Genomic DNA, 25,702 nt, shown 5'->3' on the forward strand with positions numbered 1-25,702 from the left:
GATAAGGGTAAGCGGTGTTAAGAGACCGCCCTGAGTGAGAGCTTTGATGGAAGACGAGGGTAAGACATTTTCATAAGAAGTGACTTTGAGGAATGTGACTAGGAGACAGATGGCTCTGGGTGCCAACCACTGAGAAATTCTTCAGGAAAGGTGGGCGTATAAGATGAAGCAGGCATGGCACTGTCATATCTTCGGCATTTTCTCACTGAAGAAGGTCGATGGCATTGCACTTTTCTGTGGAGTGAGGAACAGGTGTGTCCAGCAGCAGGGCTGATGCTGTGCTTGTCTTGAACAGTGTTCTGCTTCTGTTGGTGGCTTCAACGATGGTGTCAGTTTAGTACTTTGCTTGGGCTGAAGGCTTTGACTTGCTCGTGTGTTGTAATTAGCAGGTGGATGTCCAAAAACCTTTCCACACAAACATTAGGAAGCAGTTTTATAGTGCCACACGTCCGCTTTTCGAGGCCTCGCACCATAAGTTCAGTTGAGAGTTGCACTATTTGTCTCAATTATAGTTTGAAAAGGGAAAGCTAACGGAACAAGTATTTCCTGGAGACATAACCTCCCTCTCCATGGCCCGACAGGTCAACGCCGTCGCCTCCACCTGCTTCAACACTCTGCATCCTCCGAAAGACCTTCAAATGGATCCCCCGAATCAAGGAAGACCGTCACCCACGCACCCATAACCAGCAGACTGGACTATGAGAAAGCTCTCTACGCCGGCATCAACAAGTCTCTACTCTGCAAGCTCCAGATGACACAGAACACCGCCGCCAGACTCGTCCTCGGCCTCCACCGACACAAAGACATCACCCAACTCCCACGTAACCTCCACTGGCTCCCCGTTGAGAAGAGAGTTACCTTCAAGATACTCACCCACGCCTACAATTCCTTCCACAACACCGGACCCCAATACCTCAACAAAAGAGTCTCCTCCTACGCACCCAAGTGAAACCTCAGATCCGCCGACCTAGCTGAAACTCCGCGCATCCGCAGAGCAAGAATGGGCGGAACAGCCTACTCCTACATCACGGTCAAGACCTGGAACGAGCTCCTGATCGACATCAGACAAGCCCCCTCCCTGGGCATCTTCAGGAAGACCCTCAAGACCTGGCTCTTCGACTGACCCGGAGCTGCCCCTCCCCAGCACCTTGAGACCCTCACGGGTGAGTAGCGCACTTACAATTCCCTGATTGTTAACAAGAGGTGAGCACCCCAAGGGTCCACTCTCTTAACCCCATATCACCCTCACCCCAGGGAAAGGGGACACATGCACGGAGGGCATCCACGCCGCCAGTGATGATCCCTGGACACCCCTTGGGGGTCTCAACCAGACCCCCCCACCGGTGGGGACGGAGCTCTCAGTCATCAAACGTGTACTCCAGGGCCTGGGGGGTCACACACAGACCCCCCACTGGTGGGGACGGAGCTCTCACTCCTCCTACATGCACTCCAGGGCCTGGGTCACACACAGACTCCCCACCGGTGGGAACAGAGCTCTCACTCCTCCTACATGCACTCCAGGGCCTGGGGTCACACACAGACCCCCCCACCGGTGGGGACAGAGCTCTCACTCCTCCTACATTAACTCCAGGGCCTGGGGAGGGGTCACACACAGACCCCCCCCACCGGTGGGGACGGAGCTCTCACTCCTCCTACATGAACTCCAGGGCCTGGGTGGTCACACACAGACCCCCCCCACCGGTGGGGAGAGAGCTCTCTATTATCTGAAGGAAGTCCTTCCATTATGGGAAGTTCTGTTCTCCATGACTATAGAAGTGCCTTCCCCTTGTGGTTTAAGTCTCTGCCATTTATTGCAGTATTATACTTCTACTTGTATTTTGTACTCTTTTGTAACATGCACACGTCACTTTTCCTCCTATAACGTATCGTTTGCTACCTCTTGTATTTTGTTTGCTTTTGATACATGCACAATTGCCACCATTGCCTCATGTAATGTAACGTTTGTTCTTGTGTTTTGAGCGTCTGCCATTTATTGCAGTATTATACCTCTACATGTACTTTATACGCTTTTGTAACATGCACACGTCACTTTTTCCTCTTGTAACGTATCGTTTGCTACCGCTTGTATTTTGTTTGCTCTTGATACATGCACAATTGTCACTATTGCCTCATGTAACGTAAGCTTTTGTAACATGCTCACTTGAAATTTTCTCCTCATACATCATTACTGTTCCTATTGTGAAGCGCTCTGACACTTTCGGGTAAAGTCTGCATTATATAAAAACGCATAAAATAAATAAATCTCACTCCTACATGCACTCCAGGGCCTGGGGTCACACACAGACCGCCCACCGGTGGGGACGGAGCTATCACTCCTCCTATATGCACTCCAGGGCCTGTGGGGGTCACACACAGACACCCCACCAGTGGGGATGGAGCTATCACTCCTCCTGCATGCACTCCAGGGCCTGGGGTCACACACAGACCTCCCACCGGTGGGGACGGAACTCTCACTCCTCCTACATGCACTCCAGGGCCTGGGGTCACACACAGACAACCCACCAGTGGGGATGGAGCTCTCACTCCTACATGCACTCCAGGGACTGGAGTCACACACAGACCCCCCCCACCGGTGGGGACGGAGCTCTCACCCCTCCTACATGCTCTCCAGGGCCGGGGGGGGGGGGGGTACATGCTCTTGATACATGCACAATTGTCACTATTGCCTCATGTAACGTAACGTTTGCTTTTGTAACATGCTCACTTGTAATTTTCTCCTCATGCATCATTACTGTTCCTATTGTGAAGCGCTCTGACACCTTCAGGTAAAGTATGCGCTATATAAAAACGCATAAAATAAATAAATCTCACTACTCCTACATGCACTCCAGGGCCTGGGGGGTCACGCACAGACACCCCACCAGTGGGGACGTATCTCTCACTCCTCCTACATGCACTCCAGGGACTGGGGTCACACACAGACCCCCCCCCCCCACCGGTGGGGACAGAGCTCTCACCCCTCCTACATGCACTCCAGGGCGTGGGGGGATCACACACTTACCCCCCACCAGTGGGGACGGAGCTCTCACTCCTCCTACATGCACTCCAGGGCCTGGGGTCATACACAGACCCACCACCGGTGGGGACGGAGCTCTCACTCCTCCTATATGCAATCCAGGGCCTGGGGTCACACACAGACCCCCCCCCCCCCCCACCGGTGGGGACGGAGCTCTCACTCCTCCTACATGCACTCCAGGGCCTAGGGTCACACACAGACCACCCCCCTCCCCGGAGGGGACGGAGCTCTCACTCTTCCTACATGCACTCCAGGGCCTGGGGTCACACACAGACCCCATGGCAGGATCCACACAAGACGTCAGGCTCCCCTGGAGACGGGCGTGGATGCCGTGATTCGCTCCCAGGTCCTACCCCTCTCTCCTGCCCTCTCCTGGGAGGAGCGTTCCCCCTGAACCTCCTCACCTCTGCCTGCCCCCCGGAACAAGCCCCTCACGCAGGCCGCCATGTTCACGGTCACTAGGTACCGAGGTAGAGAACGGACAAGCTGCACCACCGCCAATATCCCATTCTAAGATGGCGCCGCAGCTGCGATGCCAAAGTGCGCACGCGTAATGTCAATCGGGTGTCCATGTTAGGGCCAGTCATGAGTCCAAGTAACATAAACAACGGAGGAGCCCCAAAAGCGTGACGTTCCGCCTGACCCTAACATGCCGTGTCATCATGAAAGTTACGCACGTAGTCTATGACGGTACTCTTGCAGTGTGCGGATCCAGGGGGAGGAGTCAAACTGTCCTTCTTCTATGTCAACATTAATCACCAAGGACAGTGCGGACTAGAGCCGGAAGTTAGTGGTCCGTCACTGAACAGTACTCGTCCGGCCGTTTCCGGTATGAGTCTGGCAGAAAGGTTCCGGGGGCGGAAGACATGAAGGGAGCGTCAGCAGGTAACCCACTGGGGGCCTCGTCCTCTGGAGGGAGAGGCTCCTCTCTGAGGGCCCATGCCTGGCCTCAGGGGGTACGCTCTTCTGGTCTGTGGTGTGAGGGGGGCCTGAGCTCACCCCTCCCTCCAGGGCTGTGGAGGTGGTGCTCTGCTTCCTGAGGGCTCCTGGGCTCTGCATGTGTAAGAACGGATGGAGAGGGCGGTGCTGAGTACTCTGTCTGTAGGTGGGGCTAGAGTCACACACGGTGGGGCTAGAGTCACACACGGTGGGGGTCTAGAGTCACACACGGTGGGGGTCTAGAGTCTCTCACGGTGGGGTCTAGAGTCTCTCACGGTGGGGTCTAGAGTCTCTCACGGTGGGGGTCTAGAGTCTCTCACGGTGGGGGTCTAGAGTCTCTCACGGTGGGGGTCTGGACTCTTGCATGGTGGGGGTCTAGAGTCTCTCACGGTGGGGGTCTAGAGTCTCTCACGGTGGGGGTCTAGAGTCTCTCACGGTGGGGGTCTAGAGTCTCTCACGGTGGGGTCTGGAGTCTCTCACGGTGGGGTCTGGACTCTCGCATGGTGGGGTCTAGAGAACCTATACCTCGGGAAGGTGGGGGGGCATGCACCACCTTACCCACGCTGCAGTAGCAGACCTGTGGTGTCATTTTGGAGGGCTTTCCAGGGGTGGTATAATACATGCTTCAGCCCCTGGTAGTCCTCTGGGGTACCTATGCCCTGGGTACATAGTATACCATATACTAGGGACTTATAGGGGCACCTCAGAATCCAATCTGTTATGTACCTAGGGTACATAGAATCAATTTAGAGAGGTAGCAGCTAGGCTGGGGTCCTGAATAGGGCCGCAGCCAGACTAAATTCGAAAAACAGTGTTACAGCAGCAAGAAGTGGGTGTAACCATAAGAGGCAGATCCTACAGCATGTATTTTTCATTTACGGTGTGTGCTTTATTTTATATGCAGCTGGCTAAATGTGAAAAATCAACAAAATACTTCTAGAAAATGTTATTCTTTTCTTTTTAGCCACGTCTTTGACCCCGCCACCACTGCACCAAGTATAACAGTTGCCATACATGCACTTTACCTGCTGGATGTAAATGAAGACAGCCTGGAAACATGCTGAATAAAGAAAGCCGCGCTTCCAGGCCATCTTCATTTACAAGTATTCACAAAGGCATTTTCTCGGCATCTGTCGAGGTGGGGCTCTACTCTCTCTCGCTCGAGGTGGGGCTCTATCTCTCTCTCTCTGTGGGGCTCTATATCTCTCTCTCTCTTGAGGTGGGGCTCTATCTCTCTCTCTCGAGGTGGGGCATCACCCCATATCAGCCAATCTTGCTTAAAACCAGTGGTGTTGCAAGCACAGGACCCACGTCTGGACAGACCAGTCCGACTTGGGGTGAAAATGCAACACATGCCCAGACGTGGGTCCCATGTTCGCTATACCACTGGTACCAAGCTAGCCTGGCTGATATGGGGTGATGTCTCGAACCGGACCCAGATGCTTGTTCTCCCGCCCAGTGAGGACCTGGCCTAGCAGTTTGGGCTGGACTGCTCCCATGGGAAACGAGGTCAAGACTGATTTGCAAATGGCTGGGTCTGAACTGGGGTGGCAAAGTGAGCTAAAGAACGATGATGGATTCAACGCAGATCTCTGACTGGGGGTGAGTGTCTGAAAAGTTTCAGTGCTCCGTCCATCATCTCCTTTTATTTGCTTTATTCGCCCTAAGTTGGCAGGGTATGCCCAGACGTGGGTCCCTTGCTCACTTTGCCCCAGGATTCTAGCTAGCCTGGTTGATGAGGGGTGGTACCCCGAAACCGGTCCCATTAAGCTCATTTCCAGGCCAGGGAAGACTTGGCTTGGCACTTCAGGCTGGACTGTTCCCATGGGGCACAGGGTCAGACTGATTTGCATGTGGCCATGTCTGCCATGTCTGAACTGGGGTGGCGAAGTGAGAAAAAGAATGATGATGTATTCAACCAAGATGTGTGGCTGGGGATGAGTGTCTGACAAGTTTCAGCACTTCGTCCATCATCTCCTTGTGTTTGCTGTCTTCATGGAACATGCCTGTTTCTGAAGGTGTAACCGCTGATGGGGGCGGGGGTGTCTCGGAGGGTGCGTCATCGCTAAGATCACTGTTAACCCAGCACTGGAATTTGCCGCAGCAGTAGGGAAGACAGAGGCCAACAGTAGAGCAGAAAATACTATCCCTATTTCATTCAAAATACTTGCAGTGAGAGAACTAACTTTTTCAGCAGCAGGTGTTGCTGTTTTGACCCTTGAGCAGACATACATGCTAAGAGTCCCAGGACACCACCACAAAACAAGCTAGTCAGAAGCTGAGGAGATAAGCAAAAGAAAGATACCAGAGGGTATCACACAATTAGGGCACAGGGGAGGAAGTGATGTATAAAGGGGGCTCTACCATGAGGGAACTGATGGGGAAGAAAAAACAAATGTGAAGGACGGAAAACATGTGCAAACTGCTATGAAGCCACAACAGCCTATTGTGAGGCGAAGGCTGTTTGTCGGAATCGGTCTTAAACTCCTAGTGCCCCAGAAGGGACACCAGCTAGGAAGTAAGTGCAACTAAGAATCTGTGAATTATGGTTCTAATGTACCCCATCTCTTTAGGGTCCACTAGCCCGCTCTCCAGCCCCTGTGCACCTTCTGCTTAACTTGGTGTCTGTCCATACCCATATTCCTCACATTAGAGAATTGTCTGGTCTTGGCAATGGCGTTGATCACTTCTGGGTGAATGACTTCTCTGAAAGACGATTGGGTAACCTTACACTATTGTGGGAGCATTTCGCAGAGTTCTCTCTTTTTAGCTTTGTTTCAAAAGAGTCACAGAACTAGTTTGTGACTTTCATGGCTAAATTACAAGAACTAACTTCTCACATTTTTCTTTGGAACAGGCAGCGCTAGTGGGTGGCTTGTTTGTGTGTTTTATTTTGCTCAATGAATCTCTAATCTGAGATAGGTAGATTTATATTTGCAAATGTACAGTTTGTCTTTCTGTAGGTCTTCCCTTCATTCATTGGATTGTTACTCTAGCAGCTCTGCCACTCCAAGTATTTTGCTTTTTCCATTCATGCATGTAGAGCATGATGGGGCGATTATTTGTATTTTGTTATAATAATGTTAAAGTTTTTAGGGACTGTGTGGCCATGATGTCTACCACGGTCTCCAAGTACTGGGTGAAAAGCCTATTGAAGTTGTGGTCTGGTGGGACGTATTGTAAGGATGAGGCTATTGAATGTAGTGCCATGGTAAGCTCGGTGTCTCCTAGGTTGCAGGCCCATTGTTTGGGTCTGTTAGTTGAGGGATAAGGAAGTGGATCGTTCCCGTTTACTGAAATCAGTATTTGAATCTTAAGCGTCCATTCCGTTGCCATGAGGCGTTTTAGGGTGGAGCGTGTGGAACCTGGCAATAGAACGCAATTCCGTGAAGGTGTTATTTTGAAAGAAATGAAACTAGCTGCAACATAGCCATCTCCCTTAAATCTCCCTGGTGTAATTTTAAATCCTCAGGAAAGATACTGTTACTTTAATAGATCGGATTTTATAGTCACGTGTTCAATATGTTGTTCCTTAAAGGTATGTTGTCTCGTGGCACGTGGGAGATGACCAGTAGTTTGGTATTTGGTCTATCGTTTTCATTTCCACAGACAGATATTCTGTTCATAAGTGGGAATGTTTTACACTCTTACCTTTCACCCTGACACACACAACCCCCCCACCATTTTTTCTCCATCCAATCAAGGCATTGGTGAATGTCTTGAAATGTAAAAAGAAACTGTCTGGAAGGAGCACTGTACTGTGAAAACAAACACAACTTCGCTGAAAGGTGCTCCCTAGACAAATCAAAATTGTCTGGCCTTCTTTTAAGAAAATCTCAAAACCATATTTACAACAGTCAAAGCTGGCGATCTAGGCATAGGAGGCTTAAGAAACGTAATCTCTCCCATCATTTTATGGGTGTTCTCCTTCAGCTGAGGTATGGCCTGCAGATATAGCATAGCTAAGCTTATGTTCTGACCTGTAAGACCAGCCATCCGTGGCCAACTGGGATCTACACCCTGTTTGTCACACCAACACAGCCATCTCTTCCAGGAGGCTGGATTTTGTTTATGGGTATTGCTGGACTGTGCCTGCTTGTTGTGGAAAGCAGCCTTTGCCATCGAACAAGCATACAGCAATTTGTCTTCTGAGAGAGAGGGTTCTGATGGCAAATGAGATAATGGATGTGAAGGGCTAGTTCCACTCCAACCAACGGCCTTCTGTTTGAAGCTGCATCAAGCTCTCCAGCCCCATTTTCTGGCATGAGTCTTGATGATGGTTAATGGATGGGACCTGAAAATGGCTCTCTGGTCCAGGCCTCCATGTGTTCTTGCCACCACGAAAGCTGTGCTCTGGCGTCTCCTGAGAAAACTATCTGATCTGCGCAAGACAACCCCTTGCAAAAATGTAGGCTCTTTATTCTCTGCAAAGATTTGTAATGTAGCAGGCCCAGGAAGAGCACTTGGAATGATGAAGCTGACAGTCCCACAATCAGGGCCAGAATCCTCAGTGACGAGACGTTCTCGGCCAATGCCGCTCTCAGCTCTATTGATGTCCTTTACTTTTTGCATCTGTAACTGCAGCTGGGCTCTTGCAGAGACCACTGGAAATCCAGGAACTCTCTACATCGAGTTGTAGTCATTACTGATTTCTTCTTGTTGATGACAAATGTCAACTCCTGCATCCAGTACATCGTCCAAGACAAATGAGTTAGCAGTTATGCAGGTTTCTGTGCCATGATCATCACATTGTCCAGATAGTCAAGCAACTGAACTCCTTTGGTACTCGGTGCTCCCAACCACTGGCTTCATTATCTTGGCAGAACATTAGAAAGCTGACTGGAGACCGAACGGGTGAAGAGATAACTTGTACCACTGATTCTTCCACTGAAACTGTGGTAATCTCCTTACTAGAGTGAATGTAGGGATCATTAAATAAGCATCTGAAGAGGAAGCTGTCAGGTCCTCGCCTGATGGAAGCTGAACATAGCACTTCAGTTGCCTGGTGAAGGGCCTGAGAGCTCCTGCCAGAGCGGCGTTCACTGCTGGTTGCACAAAATCATCCAGGATCTCTACTAGAGCCTCCTCAAAATTGTAATCTTGATGTGTCTTCACCACATTGAAGTATGCAAAATAAACAATTGATGGACGGAATGCTGGACAATGCAAACATTCACCCCCAGTCACAAGGATCTAGGTTAAATCCATCATTCTTTTGCTCACCACACCACCCCAGTTTGGACCCAGCCATATGCAAATCAGTCTTGACCCTGTTCCTTGTGGGAACAGTCCAGCCCGAACTGCCAAGCCAGGTCCTCCCTCGACCAGAAACAAGCATAATGATGGACGGAGTGCTGAAACGTTTCAGACACTCACCCCCAGTCACAGATCTGGGTTGAATCCATCGTTCTTTAGCTCTCTTCGCCACCTCAGTTCAGACCCAGCTATACGCAAATCAGTCTTGACCTTGTGCCTCATGGGAACAGTCCAGCCCTAACTGCCAAGCCAGGTCTTCTCTGAACCGGAAACGAGCATCCTGGGACAGGTTTCTGTGTAACACTTCATCAGCCATGCTAGCTTGAATCCAGTGGCAAAGTGAGCAAGGGACCCACATCTGGGCATACCCTGCCAACTCTGGGCGAACAAAGCAAACACAAGGAGATGATGGACGGAGCGCTGAAAGTTTTTAGACACTCACCCCCAGTCACAGAACTGGGTTGAAACCATCATCATTCTTAAGCTCACTTCGTCACCTCAGTTCAGACCCAGCTACACGCAAATCAGTCTTGACCTTGTGCCTCATGGGAACCGTCTAGCCCGAGATGCCAAGCCAGGTCTTCCCTGAACCGGAAACAAGCATCATGAGTTCGGTTTCTGGGTAACACCCTTCATCAGCCAGGCTAGCTTGAATCCAGTGGCAAGGTGAGCAAGGGACCCATGTCTGGGTGTTACCCAGAAACTGGTCCCAGGATGCTGGTTTCTGAACTGAGGTGGCGAAGTGAGCTAAAAAATTATGATAGATTCAACCCAGATCTGTGACTGGGAGTGTGTGTCTGAAATGTTTCAGTGCTCCGTCCATCATCCCCTTGTGTTTGCTTTGTTCACCACATGGGGCTCAGAAGCAGTCACAATAATTTATAATTAAATTCAAGCACCTCTGAATATATCTGGTCAATTTATTCCGTCGCAGGGGATCTGAAATCATTGGAACGCATGGGAGTGGCTTCCAAAGTAAACACTGAGCAAATATGAGCAAGTCAGGGATGCATGTAAGGTGCAAATTAGCTCCTCGTGGCAGGTCTGTCATTAAATTGTTGCAGCTCCAGAAGACACTGCTATGCTGGGGCGTTATGTAATGAGCACAGAATAAAAGCTGATTAATGACGATCCAAGCCGGGGCAAGGATGAGCGGCTTGTATTTTTCAGCCGCTTGCTTAGCAGAATGTTCTCACATACTGCGCTCTTATTCAGTGTGGATCCATTGAAAGCGACAATGTGCCCACGGACATGGATACAGAAGTAAGACTACACTTGTCAGCGAGGCTGTTCTGTGAGCACAGTCCACACCCCAAGCCCTGCGAAAGAAAACTACTTGCGGTGCCAAACACAGAAGATTTGACAATGCGCTCCACGTGTGTCCGCAGTAGCACCTCGTGGGTGAATCAATAGGCAGTGTCGGCGGCGCCATAAACTAAGCACCCAGTACCGATTAAAAACATACAGTTGACATAACTGTATCAACAAACCAATAAGTACAAGCACTCTAAATTCTGTTATAATATACAAAAAAAGAAACCGATCGGAGACACCTATCTTGACTGTCGAGCAGCAAAGAAAGAGGTAGAAAAATGCCGTCTGTCCTATTTGGTTGCTAGGAAGCATTACCATTGGTGGGCTGGACTGTGATGTTTCTTTTCATGACGTTCATTGAAGATGTAGTTGTGATATTGATTTTTTTATTTTTTATTTTTTTTTTTAAATTAAAGTAAGAGCAGTGTAATCCAAGCCTCTGGTCCTGACAGAATCAGAAGTGCACAGAAGACTCTGCTCTCCATCTCCAATTTAAGAGTCCATCTACACTTTTTCACGAACTCGGGCAAAGCTGAGATCATATGTTAGGGCAATAAAGGTCATCAAAGATGCCTTGTAGGAAAAGGCGCCATGCTGTTTGAATCCGGGTTCACATGGCAGTTAAGGTGTCACCAGAAAACAGCATTTTACAAATGAAGCATTTCGTGTAAGAAGCATGTTATAGAACAATGAGCATCCCAGGCATTGCGTGGTGGGGATGTGTATGAAGAGTGTGTTGTGTTATGGGTTTTGGACCAACATTGGGCAGCAAGAAGCTACAGTCTAGCTTTCCTTTAGTAAAACTCTGGTCAAATACAGACCCCACTCCAAAAATGCCACCAAGCATCAGCCTCTTCCTGTCGGGTAGTTCCTGCATCGAGATCGGCCTCGTCCTGTCAGCTGTTTACTGGTCAGAGAACAGTCCTTTCTTGTTGTAGCAGTATACAAAGAGACTCTGATCAGGGCTTGCTCCTGCTGTTGGATTCTTCTTACCTCCTATGTTCCAGCTCTAGTGCAGCTGTGACTGCTCTACTCCAGGCCTTACAGCTGCAGCTCTGCTCCATTCCTGGATTTACTCCAGTTCTGCTTCAGGTCTACTCTTGCCAACTCTGTTCCGGTCTAGGTCTTACCCAGCTCCAAACCTTGAGCCTTGTACACACTGTCCTACAGTCAGAACCCAGCACTTTGGAAGTGTTTGGTACCCTTGGCTTCGTCCTCCTTGTGCTGTCAGACACTACTTTCCAGAGTGCATCATCTCTAACTTCTGGTACAACTTGGACAGATAGTGTGACTTCCAAATGGATTGTCCTTTCCTCGGAACCTCTAAGAGGTGAATGATTGATCCCTTCATCGAACACTTGACATGTTGGTACAGGATTTAAGATGGTAACATCCTAGTAGGGTCCGCAAATGGCAAAGGACTCTGCACACTGAGACTGGATGAGTATGGATTTCTGAGATCTGTGGCCTTTGTATACATAATGCATCTGCAGTTCTATTAACCACACGCACACTGTAGAAAAAAGCTCTTCAGCAACAAAGTCAAACCCCACCCCCACAGCGAGGAAGTAATGTAGAGCACAGGGTGGGTGTCGGGAAAGGAATGTCCCCTGCATGGTACTCTGATGTGTTCACTTGCTCTGTATTTGGTATCTTGACTCTTAGTGTGGCCCCGGCGTCCTTCTAATCTAACGCTGCACAGAGGCCTAGGCCTGTCTTGAGACCTTTGGGATAACTCCATGCGTGCCTTTTTCTGGGCCGCAGACTACTGTCCCTGTTCTGGGTGTACTGCATAAAGCAGCAGTGGCAGCATACTTTGTTTTTGAACACATCCGTGGCGGGTCCAGACCTTTCTATCTATTTCACTGGGAGTGAGGCCTACTGGCCCACCTGTGCAAAGTTCTGCTGTTGTGTGCGCACAGGCCTTGAGCTGGTACCCAGTGTGTATGTTGCATGTATGTGTAGGGCATGCAACACTTGTGGTCATAAGCTATGTATGAGTGAACCTGAGTAACGGAGGCCACATGGGTTCATTTTGGATGGACTGGGCCTGGCCTAGCACAAGATGGAGGGCGAGGACTGTGCTTGCAGGCAGTAGAAGTGAGCTGCTTGCATTTCTGTAGCTGGAGGGAGTAGATTCCGACACTGAAGTGAGAAATTGGAGACCACACTAACTTTAGCATCTCTGTGAGCCCTTTTGTTAGCAAGGAGCTGCTGATTACTCTACCTAAGCACTGCTCTCGGTGGATGTAGTGTTGAGGGGTGGGGCTGTAGTCTTTGTTGTGAGAGTAGAGGACGTTTCTAGGTGAGGCCCGCCCTTTTGTCTGTCTCCGAGTACTCCACTTTGGCTGAAAACATCCAGATGCAGAAACTTTGCATCTATTTTTGCCTCTGTTGTGGGTGCGCCAGATTTGGAGACAGCCCATTGCTACCTGCTGTGAGAAGCATCACTCTACACAAACGCTTTGTCTGAAGAGCATTCTCAACAAATGAAACACCCCAGACCAGTTCTTCAGTTTGAGACACTGGATCCACATCCCATGCCTAGAAGTTTGGTACAAAAGTGGGACCCTAACCATCCCACTTTGGTCCAGTTCCAAGTGCTTTATGACCGAGGTACTCAAAGGACAACTGTGCAACCAGGGCTGGTGTCTGCCTGATGGCCAGGCCCTTAGAAATGAGGGGACTTCACCTCAAGTCTGGAGTTTCTGTTGGAGTAGCTGCTGATCTGTCCCGAAGCACCTATAATGCCGCCTTCTGAGAGAGGTAAGGAGTCTACCCGGAGAGAGGCGCATGGCTTTCCCAGTGCCTTTGGGAGGGAGCGGACTACACGAGCGAGCTAGGGGGATCTCGTCTGTCAAGTAGGCCCCCTTGGTCTTTCATTCTATTTCCTGGCAGGAACAGCAGGTGCTGTGATCCTCACAAGCCCATATATATCACACTAGAGGGTTCTAACGGTGGAGTAAAACAAAGCATCAAGCATCACGAACTCCAAATGAATGTATCTCACAAACAGTGATGGAATGCTACTGTACTAAAAGACAGTCAGTGTGTGTAGAAAAAGAGGGGAAGAAATCTTTTCTTTTAAAGACGAGAACCCTCACTCACCCGAGGGTGACATGCTTCATCATTGGGTCCCCTCTTGCACACTGCAACCGCAAGGTATACAGTGTGGGCTACAACTCTCAGAAGAAAATAAGAGAGGAGCGTGAGGTGTTTTATGAGGATGCCAACTTAGGCAGGGGGAGTAAGGGGCAGAGTGTAAGTCAAACAAAATGTGAGTAAATAAAACTAGCTACAGGGTAACAAAATTTAATAATAGTTCCCATCAGCTAGGATTAAAATGAGGTGATATAGGATTGAAATAATATCCTAATTATTAGTGGTCGACATGTTTCTGCCAGGTGACTACTCGTTCGCGGCATTCATCAGGACCTTAATATATTATCACTCTGCTTCAAAAACAAAAATAAAATTTAAAACCCATACTCAATGATAGGGTGTTTATGACAACAGAACCAGCTGCAGTCCGGTCCAGTGTCTCTGAAAAAAAAGATGAATAAATTCAATATTATTTCCACAATGTCAAAATCACCCTCCACACACCAAAACACCACACACGTGATATGTGTCACACACGTGGTTCAAAAAGTGGGGAACAAACACCATTCAGGTAAGTATATATAATGAACTCACCTAGGGGTAATGTTAATTTACCTCTACCTTTCGAGGAATGATGCTTCAAATCACAAATTACTAGAGAGAGATAGAAGAACGGCTCAGACTGGTTCTCCCATGTTGCACATAGCTGGACATATATACTGACAGTCTAGTACTACTGTCATTAGGTTTTGTTTAAACAAGCAAAGTCTATAAGATTACTCAATACACAGTGTTCAGGGCAATAATTAGGGGTGATAACATTATAACCCACATGTCCCAGAAACCAGTACCTCACAGTCGCTAGATGTGAACAAACCGCTCCAGAGATGTACAGTGTGTGTTCAATAGTATCAACATACCAATATATAGACCTTTAACCCCTTCGGTGCTCATGACGGAACGGTTCCGTCATGAGCGTCGGTTGAGCTGTGCTCATGAGGGAACCGTTCCGTCATGACCACGCCCGCGCAAGAAACGGTCAGCGCTGAGCGGGAATCGGCGCCGCATCGAAGGGGTTAATGTATGTTGCACGTAGCTGGACAAATGTAGTGATGGTCTAATGCTTATGTAGTTGAATTATACTACACCAAGCAAAGTCTGTTAAATTCCTCCATACGCAATATTCAGGGCAATAATTGGGGGTAATAACCTTATTACCCACATCCCAGAAAACGAGTGGTTCACAGTCACTGAATGCGGGTATGCAGCTCTAAAGATTATACAGCATGTGTAAGCTGGTATCGACTTAACAATATAAAGACCTTGAATATATAAGGTACATATTCAGCCTATCTTTACAGCGCACATATCACTGACGGCAACCCTAGCTCCGTCACATGACTTGTAAAGGGGCCACATGGGAAATGCCCAATCACAGGATTAGTATTCCACAGTGTTGATTGACTGTTGTGATGTACAATGGTTCTTGGTCGTGTATGTACCATGAGATCTTGTAAATTGCTGCTCCGTTTCAATGCAAATAGGGGCGAGTCTAATGTAAGCTTGCCTGTGTTACGTATATGCCAATTCTTATTAATGGCCCTTTTGACATTTATAGTCCAATTGCTGAAAGTAGTCACACACACCAATCTATCTGATTTAGGTTTGGTATACGTTTCCAAAAGTGCCCCCCTGTCATTGTTACGAGCTCTTTTGGCCGCTCTTTTTATCAGTTGTGTCGGATAGTGTCTGGCAGATAGCTCATCAGTCAGCTTCTTAGCATGTTTGTAATACTGGGCCAGTTCAGAGCAGTTTCTCCTGAGTCTGAGAAATTGACCTACTGGAAGATTAGTTAGTAGTGCTCTTGGATGGAAACTATGAAAACTCAACAGAGTTTCGTGCCATCGGTTTCTGGTATAACTCAGTGTGAATCCTCCCATCTTTAGGATACAGTCTGAGGTCTAGGAAAGGAATAGAGAAGTTGTTATTCTCACCAGTAAACCTCAGATTCGTGTCCCGTGTGTTCAGCCATATAGAGAAGTCTTCAAGAGACCCCTGGTCACCTTCCCAGATGACCAGGATATCATCTATATAGCGCTTCCATAGTTTGAGTTGACCATGGAAAGGGTTATGTAGAGGATAGATGTGTTGTGTCTCAAAGCCATGCATGTAGAGATTAGCCATGCTGGGTGCACAGGTACTCCCCATGGAAGTACCGGTGGTTTGCCAATACAGTTGACCTTCAAAACTGAAAAAGTTTTCTTTAAGTGCTAGTATAGCGCATTGCATGACAAAGTCATTAGGAGTTTGGTCATCACGTGGATTTTTATCTAATAGATCCCGTATTGTCTCAAGGGTGGCATCTTGCGGTATATTTGTATACAATGCTTCCACATCGTATGTAGCCATCAGTTGACAATTGGGATCAAAAGAAAAAGATTCAAGACATTGCAACACATGTTTAGTATCCTGTAGATACGATGGCATTAAGGATACAAATGGTCGGAGAAAGTGATCCACAAATTTCGATAAAGGCTCTAGAAGAGACCCGATCCCAGACACTATCGGTCTACCAGGTGGAGGTCGCTGATTCTTGTGAATTTTAGGGAGGACGTAAAAGGCTGGTGTTCTGGGATTTTTCTGAATCAGAAAATCAGCCTCGTTCTTTGTTATCCAACCAGCCTCTTTTCCTTCTTCTACCAGTGACTTAATTTTCAGCTGTAATCGTCTGGTGGGACCTTGTGCAATGCGTGTATAGAAAGTGGTATTCTCTAGCTGTCTACGGCATTCTTGACGATATACCTCTGTGTCCAAAATCACCGTTGCTCCCCCCTTGTCTGCTGGTTTAATCGTGATCAGGGGATCGTTACCTAAATCAGAGATACATTGTCTCTCTAAGTTAGACAGATTGCAAAATACTTTTTGTGTGTAGCTAAGGCCCAATTCATAGTCTTTAAGAACCGCTTTTTCAAAAGTAAGAACTTCGGATGGGACCTGTTGCGATGTTGGCAGGAAGGTAGATTTATTGCGGAGACCTGTGTGCACCATGTATGATTAATGATACCATCATACATGGTGGGCAACACTATGATCGACTTTTGATGAAACAGTGCCAGGTCCATGTTGACAATCTTGCCTGTAGGTTCTGTATCCACTTGATATGTATCCCAGAATATATACATACCTATTTCCTTATCCCCTACACATGTTGGTCCTATATCTCCACCCACATTGGATATACCATCTTTATTATGCATTGTGTGCCAATTTGCAAATAATGTGTAATTGTGTAAGTGGGACCTTGCTTTATACATGGAACTATGTGCATATATATTTTCATCTCGTTTGGCCACACGATTAAGGTGTGTTACGTAGCAGTAACATGGCTACATTTTTATCGAACTCACATTTGCAAACCGATTATTTTACTACACTGTGGGCATATCATTCGATTTTAGTGTGGTTTTTGTTCTTTGTGAATTTAAAATACAGAAGACTGTTGACACGTTTGTCGTTCGACTCTCTATAGCGTATTTCACGGTTTTTCCGTGGCAAAACTACATCTCCCTTCATCCTTTGCGACCCGGATGCTAACTGTTGTACTTCCGGGTAGACGCACTCATGGAGTTGCCCGTGTGGATTTAAAAGCATTTTTGAGACGCGCTGTCTCTCCCCCCTTCGGTTGGTGCCCAGAACAGGAAATCGCAGATTAACGCAAGGTATTGGAGGTTGTGAGTGCGGGTAGCCGTCAGTGATATGTGCGCTGTAAAGATAGGCTGAATATGTACCTTATATATTCAAGGTCTTTATATTGTTAAGTCGATACCAGCTTACACATGCTGTATAATCTTTAGAGCTGCATACCCGCATTCAGTGACTGTGAACCACTCGTTTTCTGGGATGTGGGTTATAAGGTTATTACTCCCAATTATTGCCCTGAATATTGCGTATGGAGGAATTTAACAGACTTTGCTTGGTGTAGTATAATTCAACTACATAAGCATTAGACCATCACTACATTTGTCCAGCTACGTGCAACATACATTAAAGGTCTATATATTGGTATGTTGATACTATTGAACACACGCTGTACATCTCTGGAGCTGTTTGTTCACATCTAGCGACTGTGAGGTACTCGTTTCTGGGACATGTGGGTTATAATGTTATCACCCCTAATTATTGCCCTGAACACTGTGTATTGAGTAATCTTATAGACTTTGCTTGTTTAAACAAAACCTAATGACAGTAGTACTAGACTGTCAGTATATATGTCCAGCTATGTGCAACATGGGAGAACCAGTCTGAGCCGTTCTTCTATCTCTCTCTAGTAATTTGTGATTTGAAGCATCATTCCTCGAAAGGTAGAGGTAAATTAACATTACCCCTAGGTGAGTTCATTATATATACTTACCTGAATGGTGTTTGTTCCCCACTTTTTGAACCACGTGTGTGACACATATCACGTGTGTGGTGTTTTGGTGTGTGGAGGGTGATTTTGACATTGTGGAAATAATATTGAATTTATTAATCTTTTTTTTCAGAGACACTGGACCGGACTGCAGCTGGTTCTGTTGTCATAAACACCCTATCATTGAGTATGGGTTTTAAATTTTATTTTTGTTTTTGAAGCAGAGTGATAATATATTAAGGTCCTGATGAATGCCACGAACGAGTAGTCACCTGGCAGAAACATGTCGACCACTAATAATTAGGATATTATTTCAATCCTATATCACCTCATTTTAATCCTAGCTGATGGGAACTATTATTAAATTGAATTTTGTTACCCTGTAGCTAGTTTTATTTACTTAAATTTTTGTTTGACTTACACTCTGCCCCTTACTCCCCCTGCCTAAGTTGGCATCCTCATAAAACACCTCACGCTCCTCTCTTATTTTCTTCTGAGAGTTGTAGCCCACACTGTATACCTTGCGGTTGCAGTGTGCAAGAGGGGACCCAATGATGAAGCATGTCACCCTCGGGTGAGTGAGGGTTCTCGTCTTTAAAAGAAAAGATTTCTTCCCCTCTTTTTCTACACACACTGACTTTGTCTTATAGTACAGTAGCATTTCATCACTGTTTGTGAGATACATCCTCACAAGCCCAGTCAGGGATGCAACTGCATGATCATGTTATGTTATGTTAAAATAGTTGCAGAGCGCATGACTGCCCCAGCAACGGGACGTCCCAGCGAGGACTGTCTAGCAGAGTGGGAGGAGGAGGCAGCGTAGAGATTTGAAAAAAATCCAAGTCTTCACAGTTCTTCTAAAGATCCAGTGGTATGATATACTACGGGTAGAGAGAGGTAGGGAGTTCCAATCGGCGGGAGCCAATGCCTTGAACGAGCGGCCACCCACTCTAGCCCTGCACACCAGGGTTACTTGGGCCACATGCAGATCCACTGAGCACAGTGCCAGGGTGGGTGCGTAAGAGGCACATATCGCTCAAAATCCTAGGACAGAGGCCAGAGAAGATCTTGTGAATGATAGAGAGTTTTAAAGTAAATTCTCTGTTCTGTTGGCAGCCAATGAAGCTGGTGAAGGAGGTCAGAGACGTGACAATACTTGTGGAGTGCGAACAGAGCACGTGCTGCAGAGTTCTGGGCATGTTGGAGCCTTTTGGTCACTGATTTATTAGAGCCAAGAAGCCGCACGTTACTGTAGTCCAATCTTGACAGGAGAGTGGATTGGACAATCCGCTGTCGGGTGTGAGCGTCAAAGTCCCGGAATAGGCTTTAGACCGCGTAGCCGTCCAAAGCAGGTGCCTGCCACAGATTTAGGGTGCGCCTCAAACGAAAGGGTGCAAAAACCAAAGGAAATGATGGACGGAGTGTTGAACATTGCAAGCACTCACCCCCAGTCAACTGATCTGGGTTTAATCCACCACCTTTCTTTAGCCCACTCTGCCACCCCAGTTCAGTCATGGCCATATGCACATCAGTCTGACCCTGTGCCTCATGGTAACAGTTATATCCACAAAATGAACAGGGGGGGGGGCGTAAGGGCGCTTTTTGAAGGAGGTCCAGCTATGTGTGCCCTCAGAAGATACAACAACGAAAACAAAGCTGTTCCTAAAAGTGAAATAAGAAAAAGGGGAGGGAAAACTGTGTTCACGGACACTTAAAATATTGGATATTGAGGCCCTCACACAAACTCAGGGCTATCGTAATTTACGTTACCCCTTCGAATGTATTGCATCATCATCGGGCTGCTCCTGCGTCGGGTCGGCTGGTGCAATACCCGACGGGCTCTTGTTTAAGGAGCACTTTTATGGAGATCTTTTAAATCCAATGAAGCCGGTGGATGCGTGCGTGTGTGGGGCTCTAAAGTGATGTAGATGAAAAAATGCGTTGGTATTTAAAAATAGGGGTCGAAGTACTTACTCAACTAATTTATTAGGAAGTCTTCTCCCCTAGTTAAAAATATTCTGAGGTTAAGTGTTATTAACTTAGACAGGGCGCCCAGTCCTGGTAGAACGGGGTAGGTGTGTACGAGACACGGACTCGGCGTGTCAAACGCGAGGAACTCCTTGCGTTCATCTACCAGGAACTGCAGTGGAATATCCTTATGAATTGTTAGGGTAGACCGAGCTGCAGGTAACACTAAATTTGTGACAGAGATTGCATACTGTTTATGTTGTTTTTGACATTATTTTAGATGTAGATAGACAAACATCTTTTTGGTCCTGAAGAATCGCCAGAGTACTTCTCTAAATGGAGCGAGAAACATGTCGACCTAACTGAGGCAGTGTATATAACTTAGTTAATAACTCTAAGTTAATAACACTTAACCTCAGAATCTTTTTAACTAGGGGAGAAGACTTCCTAATAAATTAGTTGAGTAAGTACTTCGACCCCTATTTTTAAATACCAACGCATTTTTTCATCTACATCACTTTAGAGCCCCACACACGCACGCATCCACCGGCTTCATTGGATTTAAAAGATCTCCATAAAAGTGCTCCTTAAACAAGAGCCCGTCGGGTATTGCACCAGCCGACCCGACGCAGGAGCAGCCCGATGATGATGCAATACATTCGAAGGGGTAACGTAAATTACGATAGCCCTGAGTTTGTGTGAGGGCCTCAATATCCAATATTTTAAGTGTCCGTGAACACAGTTTTCCCTCCCCTTTTTCTTATTTCACTTTTAGGAACAGCTTTGTTTTCGTTGTTGTACCTCATGGTAACAGTCCAGCCCGAACTGCCAAGCCATGTCTTCCCTGGACCGGAAACAAGCTGCCTAGGACCGGTTTCTGGCATTTCAGCCGTCTTCAGCCAGGCTTTTGCTTGAATCCAGTGGCAAAGTGAGCAAGGGACTCACGTCAAAGCATACCCTGCCAACTTATGGCGAACAAAGCAGAAACCAAAGGAAATGATGGACGGAGTGTTGAACATTGCAAGCACTCACCCCCAGTCAACTGATCTGGGTTTAATCTGGGTGGGCTGGACTGTTCCCATGAGGCACAGGGTCAAGACTGATTTGCATATGGCCATGTCTGAACTGGGGTGGCGTAGTTGGCAAAAGAACGATGGATTTAACCCAGATCTCTTGACTGGGGGAGAATGTCTGCATTGTCAGCATTCCGTCCATCATTTGTTTGTTGTAACGTCAAACGAAAGGGTGTCATCTACCCAAACTCCCAGGTTCTTAACCACGGGTTTAGGTAGAGTGGGTGCTCCAAGAGCAGAGGGCCACCACTGGCTGCCCCAGAGATGGTAGTCCCTGCCTACCAGGGGGACTTCTGATTTGGTGGAGTTCAATTGGCGATAGCTATCAGCCATCCATTCAGAGATGGCAGTTAGATCTTCCCGAAATTTCACAGAATTCTGGTTGGGATTAGTAGAGCAGGTAAGCACCAGCTGAGTGTCGTCAGCATATGACACCAGAGAGATGTTCCGGGCGTTAGTTATTAGAGCCAGAGGTCGAATATAGATATTGAATAAAGTCGGGCTCAGTGCTGAACCTTGGGGAACACCACAGTGTAGAGGGTGAATGAGGGAGGAGAAGGGGGGGTGAAGACTTGGAAGGTCCGGTCTGCCACAAAAGTCCAGAGCCAAGAGAGGGCCTTACCATTGACGCCGAGCTCCCTTAGCCGGTATAGCAGATCTTATGGGAGACCGTGTCAAAGGCTGCACTCAGGTCAAACCGAATTAGTGCTGAGGTTCTGCCCTCAACCAGGGAGGACCGTAGCTGCACCGTGACCTCAATCAGTGCGGATTCGGTACTGTGCCAAGGCCAAAAACCGTTTGGGAAGGATCCAATATCGAATCAGCTTCCAGGTATTGAGTTAAAATGGTGTTGGCATGGGATTTGATGATTTTGGAGATGAATGGGTGCAGGGAGATAGGTTGGAAGTTTTCAGGCTTGGATGCCTCCAGCGCCGTTTTTTTTAACAAAGGAACAACTTTAGCGTGCTTCCCCGATTTGGGAATGGAGGCCGTAGAGAGAGAAATGTGAATCTACTCCAGGCACTCCGATAAGAGGCAGTGTAGACATTTTACCTTGACAAACGGAGCCTCCATGTCTTTGGGAGACATAGGCGAAAAGACCGAAAGAGAGTGAGTCTCAAGGCCAGAGACTGAACTCTTTCAGGAGCAGGGAGCGGCTTTCCCAGGGCTGAAACTACTATAGATACGCTCCACCTTATTAATGAAAAATTTAGCCAGTACCTCACACTGCAAATTGGAAGATGTGGTGCTGTCAGAGGCAGATGGGGATTTTACCATATCTTTCAGGAGTGTGACGATGGTTTTAGTAGGGTTGCTATTTGTGTTAATCATTTTGGGCGTAGTGTGCAGCCTTACTCTTACGGACTAGTTTATGGTATGCTTTAATTATGTTCATATAGCGTGCTTTAGCTATGAGGTCGTAAGACCGTCTCCAGGCTCGTTCTAGGGTCTTACATTTCTTCTTTGCCAAGATTAGTGACTCCTCAAACCAGGCATTGGTCTGTGTGTGTTTAGAATGAGTTAGTTTAGCCGGAATGCAGATATCTAGTGCTTTATCGACCCACTTCAAGAAGCCTTTATTAGCTGCCTCAATGTTTGGGGGCCATTCTGGGTGCTTCAGACCGGTTTAAAGGCGACCTGGTCCAGTTTGTGCCACGTATGCTTCATCAAAGGATTGTGATGGGGTTGCGGCTTGGGGCCAGCCAAAGGTAACCGCAGAGAGATGAGGGAATGATCAGTCCAAGGCATAGGAAGGGGGACCTGTGCTTCCAAAGACTGGAGATTCGAAAAAACTGGATCGAGGAGATGGCCAGCTAAATGTGTCGGCCCGGGACTAGTTGCAACAGTTGGCAGGCTGCCATATCCTCAAGGAAGTTAGGAATGTCTGGGGCATCTTGTAGCTCCTTGTGTAGGTTAAGGTTGCCTATTATGTTAAAATTGGCTGTCTGTAGAACCAATGTAGAGGCTGCGTTAGCTACGGCTTCTCTGAAAACTTTCGATGGGCCTGGTGGGTTGTAGATGAGTAGCCCAGAGAATATAAAATTGTCTGTCAGTGCAATTTTTAAAAGTGCACTTTCATAGGCGGAAATATCCTTCGGGATGAGACTGCAGGTGTAGGCAGTTTTATATATAATTGGTATGCCCCCATCTCCCAACCGCTCTGTTCACATTGTTCATAGCGTAGCCTGCGGGAAGGGTCAGAGCCGGTATAGCTACGGAGCCCTCGGAGAGCCACATCTCCGTAAGGAATAACACATCAGAGGAGCACTCTTGTAGGAGGTCTGATACCTCTGCGTAGTGTTTGACCAAAGAGCGGCAGTTTAAACTGCAAATATTCTATTTCATCAGCGTGGGATTTGGAACTCCAGGCCCAAAATAAGATCAGATAGGGCAGCAAAGACCGTGATCATCGTAGGTCCAGTTAGGACCTCCCCTACTCTGGCCCAGTCAGAACTGCAACTGCTGTGACATGCAGCCCCTGCAGTAGACTTGCAGAAGAGACACCCAGTCTTAGTACTACAGGGGAAAAGAGAGAACAGTGAGTGCGCATTTGACTGTGAGCTAGAAAAGGCTGCCCCTGCACCTGCTTCATGCCATCTACTGATTTCCCATGGGGTGGGCTGGCTGGCGGAGCCCCTCTGTAGAGAATTAGTAAAGATGGATGGGGGAGAGTGAGGCGCAACAAAGAGGAATCCCACTACCGGACACTAATGTGTTCAATGCAGTAATATTTAGTACAGTTATGTGACTAAACCTTCTTTCTTTCTTTGTAAAGATAAGCAGTGGGATGGATATTGGCATTGTGTTTGTTGGTTGATTGTTGAGCGCTCATCTTCAGCACCTCACACTACCTCCCTGAGAAGCCTATGACTGTTCACCCTCTCTACCTCCCTGAGAAGCCTGTGACTGTTCTTCCTCTCTACCTCCCTGAGAAGCCTGTGACTGTTCTTCCTCTCTACCTCCCTGAGAAGCCTGTGACTGTTCTTCCTCTCTACCTTCCTGAGAAGCCTGTGACTGTTCACCCTCTCTACCTCCCTGAGAAGCCTATGACTGTTCACCCTCTCTACCTCCCTGAGAAGCCTGTGACTGTTCACCCTCTCTACCTCCCCCAGAAGCCTGTGACTGTTCTTCCTCTCTACCTCCCTGAGAAGCCTATGACTGTTCACCCTCTCTACCTCCCTGAGAAGCCTGTGACTGTTCACCCTCTCTACCTCCCTCAGAAGCCGGACTGTTCACCCCCTCTACCTCCCTGAGAAGCCTGTGACTGTTCACCCTCTCTACCTCCCTGAGAAGCCTGTGACTGTTCACCCTCTCTACCTCCCTCAGAAGCCTTTGACTGTTCACCCTCTCTACCTCCCTCAGAAGCCTGTGACTGTTCTTCCTCTCTACCTCCCTGAGGAGCCTGTGACTGTTCTTCCTCTCTACCTCCCTGAGGAGCCTGTGACTGTTCTTCCTCTCTACCTCCCTGAGAAGCCTATGACTGTTCTTCCTCTCTACCTCCCTGAGAAGCCTTTGACTGTTCTTCCTCTCTACCTCCCTGAGAAGCCTGTGACTGTTCTTCCTCTCTACCTCCCTGAGAAGCCTGTGACTGTTCACCCTCTCTACCTCCCTGAGAAGCCTATGACTGTTCACCCTCTCTACCTCCCTGAGAAGCCTGTGACTGTGCACCCTCTCTACCTCCCTCAGAAGCCTGTGACTGTTCACCCTCTCTACCTCCCTGAGAAGCCTGTGACTGTTCACCCTCTCTACCTCCCTGAGAAGCCTGTGACTGTTCACCCTCACTACCTCCCTGAGAAGCCTATGACTGTTCACCCTCTCTACCTCCCTGAGACGTCTGTGACTGTTCTTCCTCTCTACCTCCCTGAGAAGCCTATGACTGTTCACCCTCTCTACCTCCCTGAGAAGCCTATGACTGTTCTTCCTCTCTACCTCCCTGAGAAGCCTATGACTGTTCACCCTCTCTACCTCCCTGAGAAGCCTATGACTGTTCTTCCTCTTTACCTCCCTGAGAAGCCTGTGACTGTTCACCCTCTCTACCTCCCTCAGAAGCCTGTGACTGTTCACCCTCTCTACCTCCCTCAGAAGCCTGTGACTGTTCACCCTCTCTACCTCCCTCAGAAGCCTGTGACTGTTCACCCTCTCTACCTCCCCGAGAAGCCTATGACTGTTCACCCTCTCTACCTCCCTCAGAAGCCTATGACTGTTCACCCTCTCTACCTCCCTCAGAAGCCTGTGACTGTTCTTCCTCTCTACCTCCCTGAGAAGCCTGTGACTGTTCTTCCTCTCTACCTCCCTGAGAAGCCTGTGACTGTTCTTCCTCTCTACCTCCCTGAGAAGCCTGTGACTGTTATTCCTCTCTACCTCCCTGAGAAGCCTATGACTGTTCTTCCTCTCTACCTCCCTGAGAAGCCTATGACTGTTCTTCCTCTCTACCTCCCTGAGAAGCCTATGACTGTTCACCCTCTCTACCTCCCTGAGAAGCCTGTGACTGTTCACCCTCTACCTCCCTCAGAAGCCTTTGACTGTTCACCCTCTCTACCTCCCTGAGAAGCCTTTGACTGTTCACCCTCTCTACCTCCCTGAGAAGCCTGTGACTGTTCTTCC

The 25,702-nt window shown here is 47.9% G+C and overlaps 2 protein-coding genes across 2 annotated transcripts in view; one reads left to right on the forward strand and one right to left on the reverse strand.

Moving 5' to 3' along the window:
• The window catches only part of NDUFS3 (NADH:ubiquinone oxidoreductase core subunit S3), a 143,388-nt gene extending 139,808 nt beyond the window's left edge, over window positions 1–3,580 (reverse strand). Inside the window, exon 1 of the mRNA XM_085646531.1 lies at window positions 3,442–3,580. Coding sequence (XP_085502657.1) covers window positions 3,442–3,484 — 43 coding nt within the window. The 5' untranslated portion in view covers window positions 3,485–3,580. The remainder of the gene's footprint in view (window positions 1–3,441) is intronic.
• A 192-nt stretch (window positions 3,581–3,772) lies between these two features.
• Window positions 3,773–25,702, forward strand: part of KBTBD4 (kelch repeat and BTB domain containing 4) — a 93,589-nt gene continuing 71,659 nt past the window's right edge. The window contains exon 1 of the mRNA XM_085646530.1: window positions 3,773–3,922. Coding sequence (XP_085502656.1) covers window positions 3,904–3,922 — 19 coding nt within the window. The 5' untranslated portion in view covers window positions 3,773–3,903. The remainder of the gene's footprint in view (window positions 3,923–25,702) is intronic.

Source organism: Triturus cristatus, chromosome 3_1 (genome assembly GCF_964204655.1).
Source record: "Triturus cristatus chromosome 3_1, aTriCri1.1, whole genome shotgun sequence".
Taxonomy (NCBI): Eukaryota; Metazoa; Chordata; class Amphibia; order Caudata; family Salamandridae; genus Triturus; species Triturus cristatus.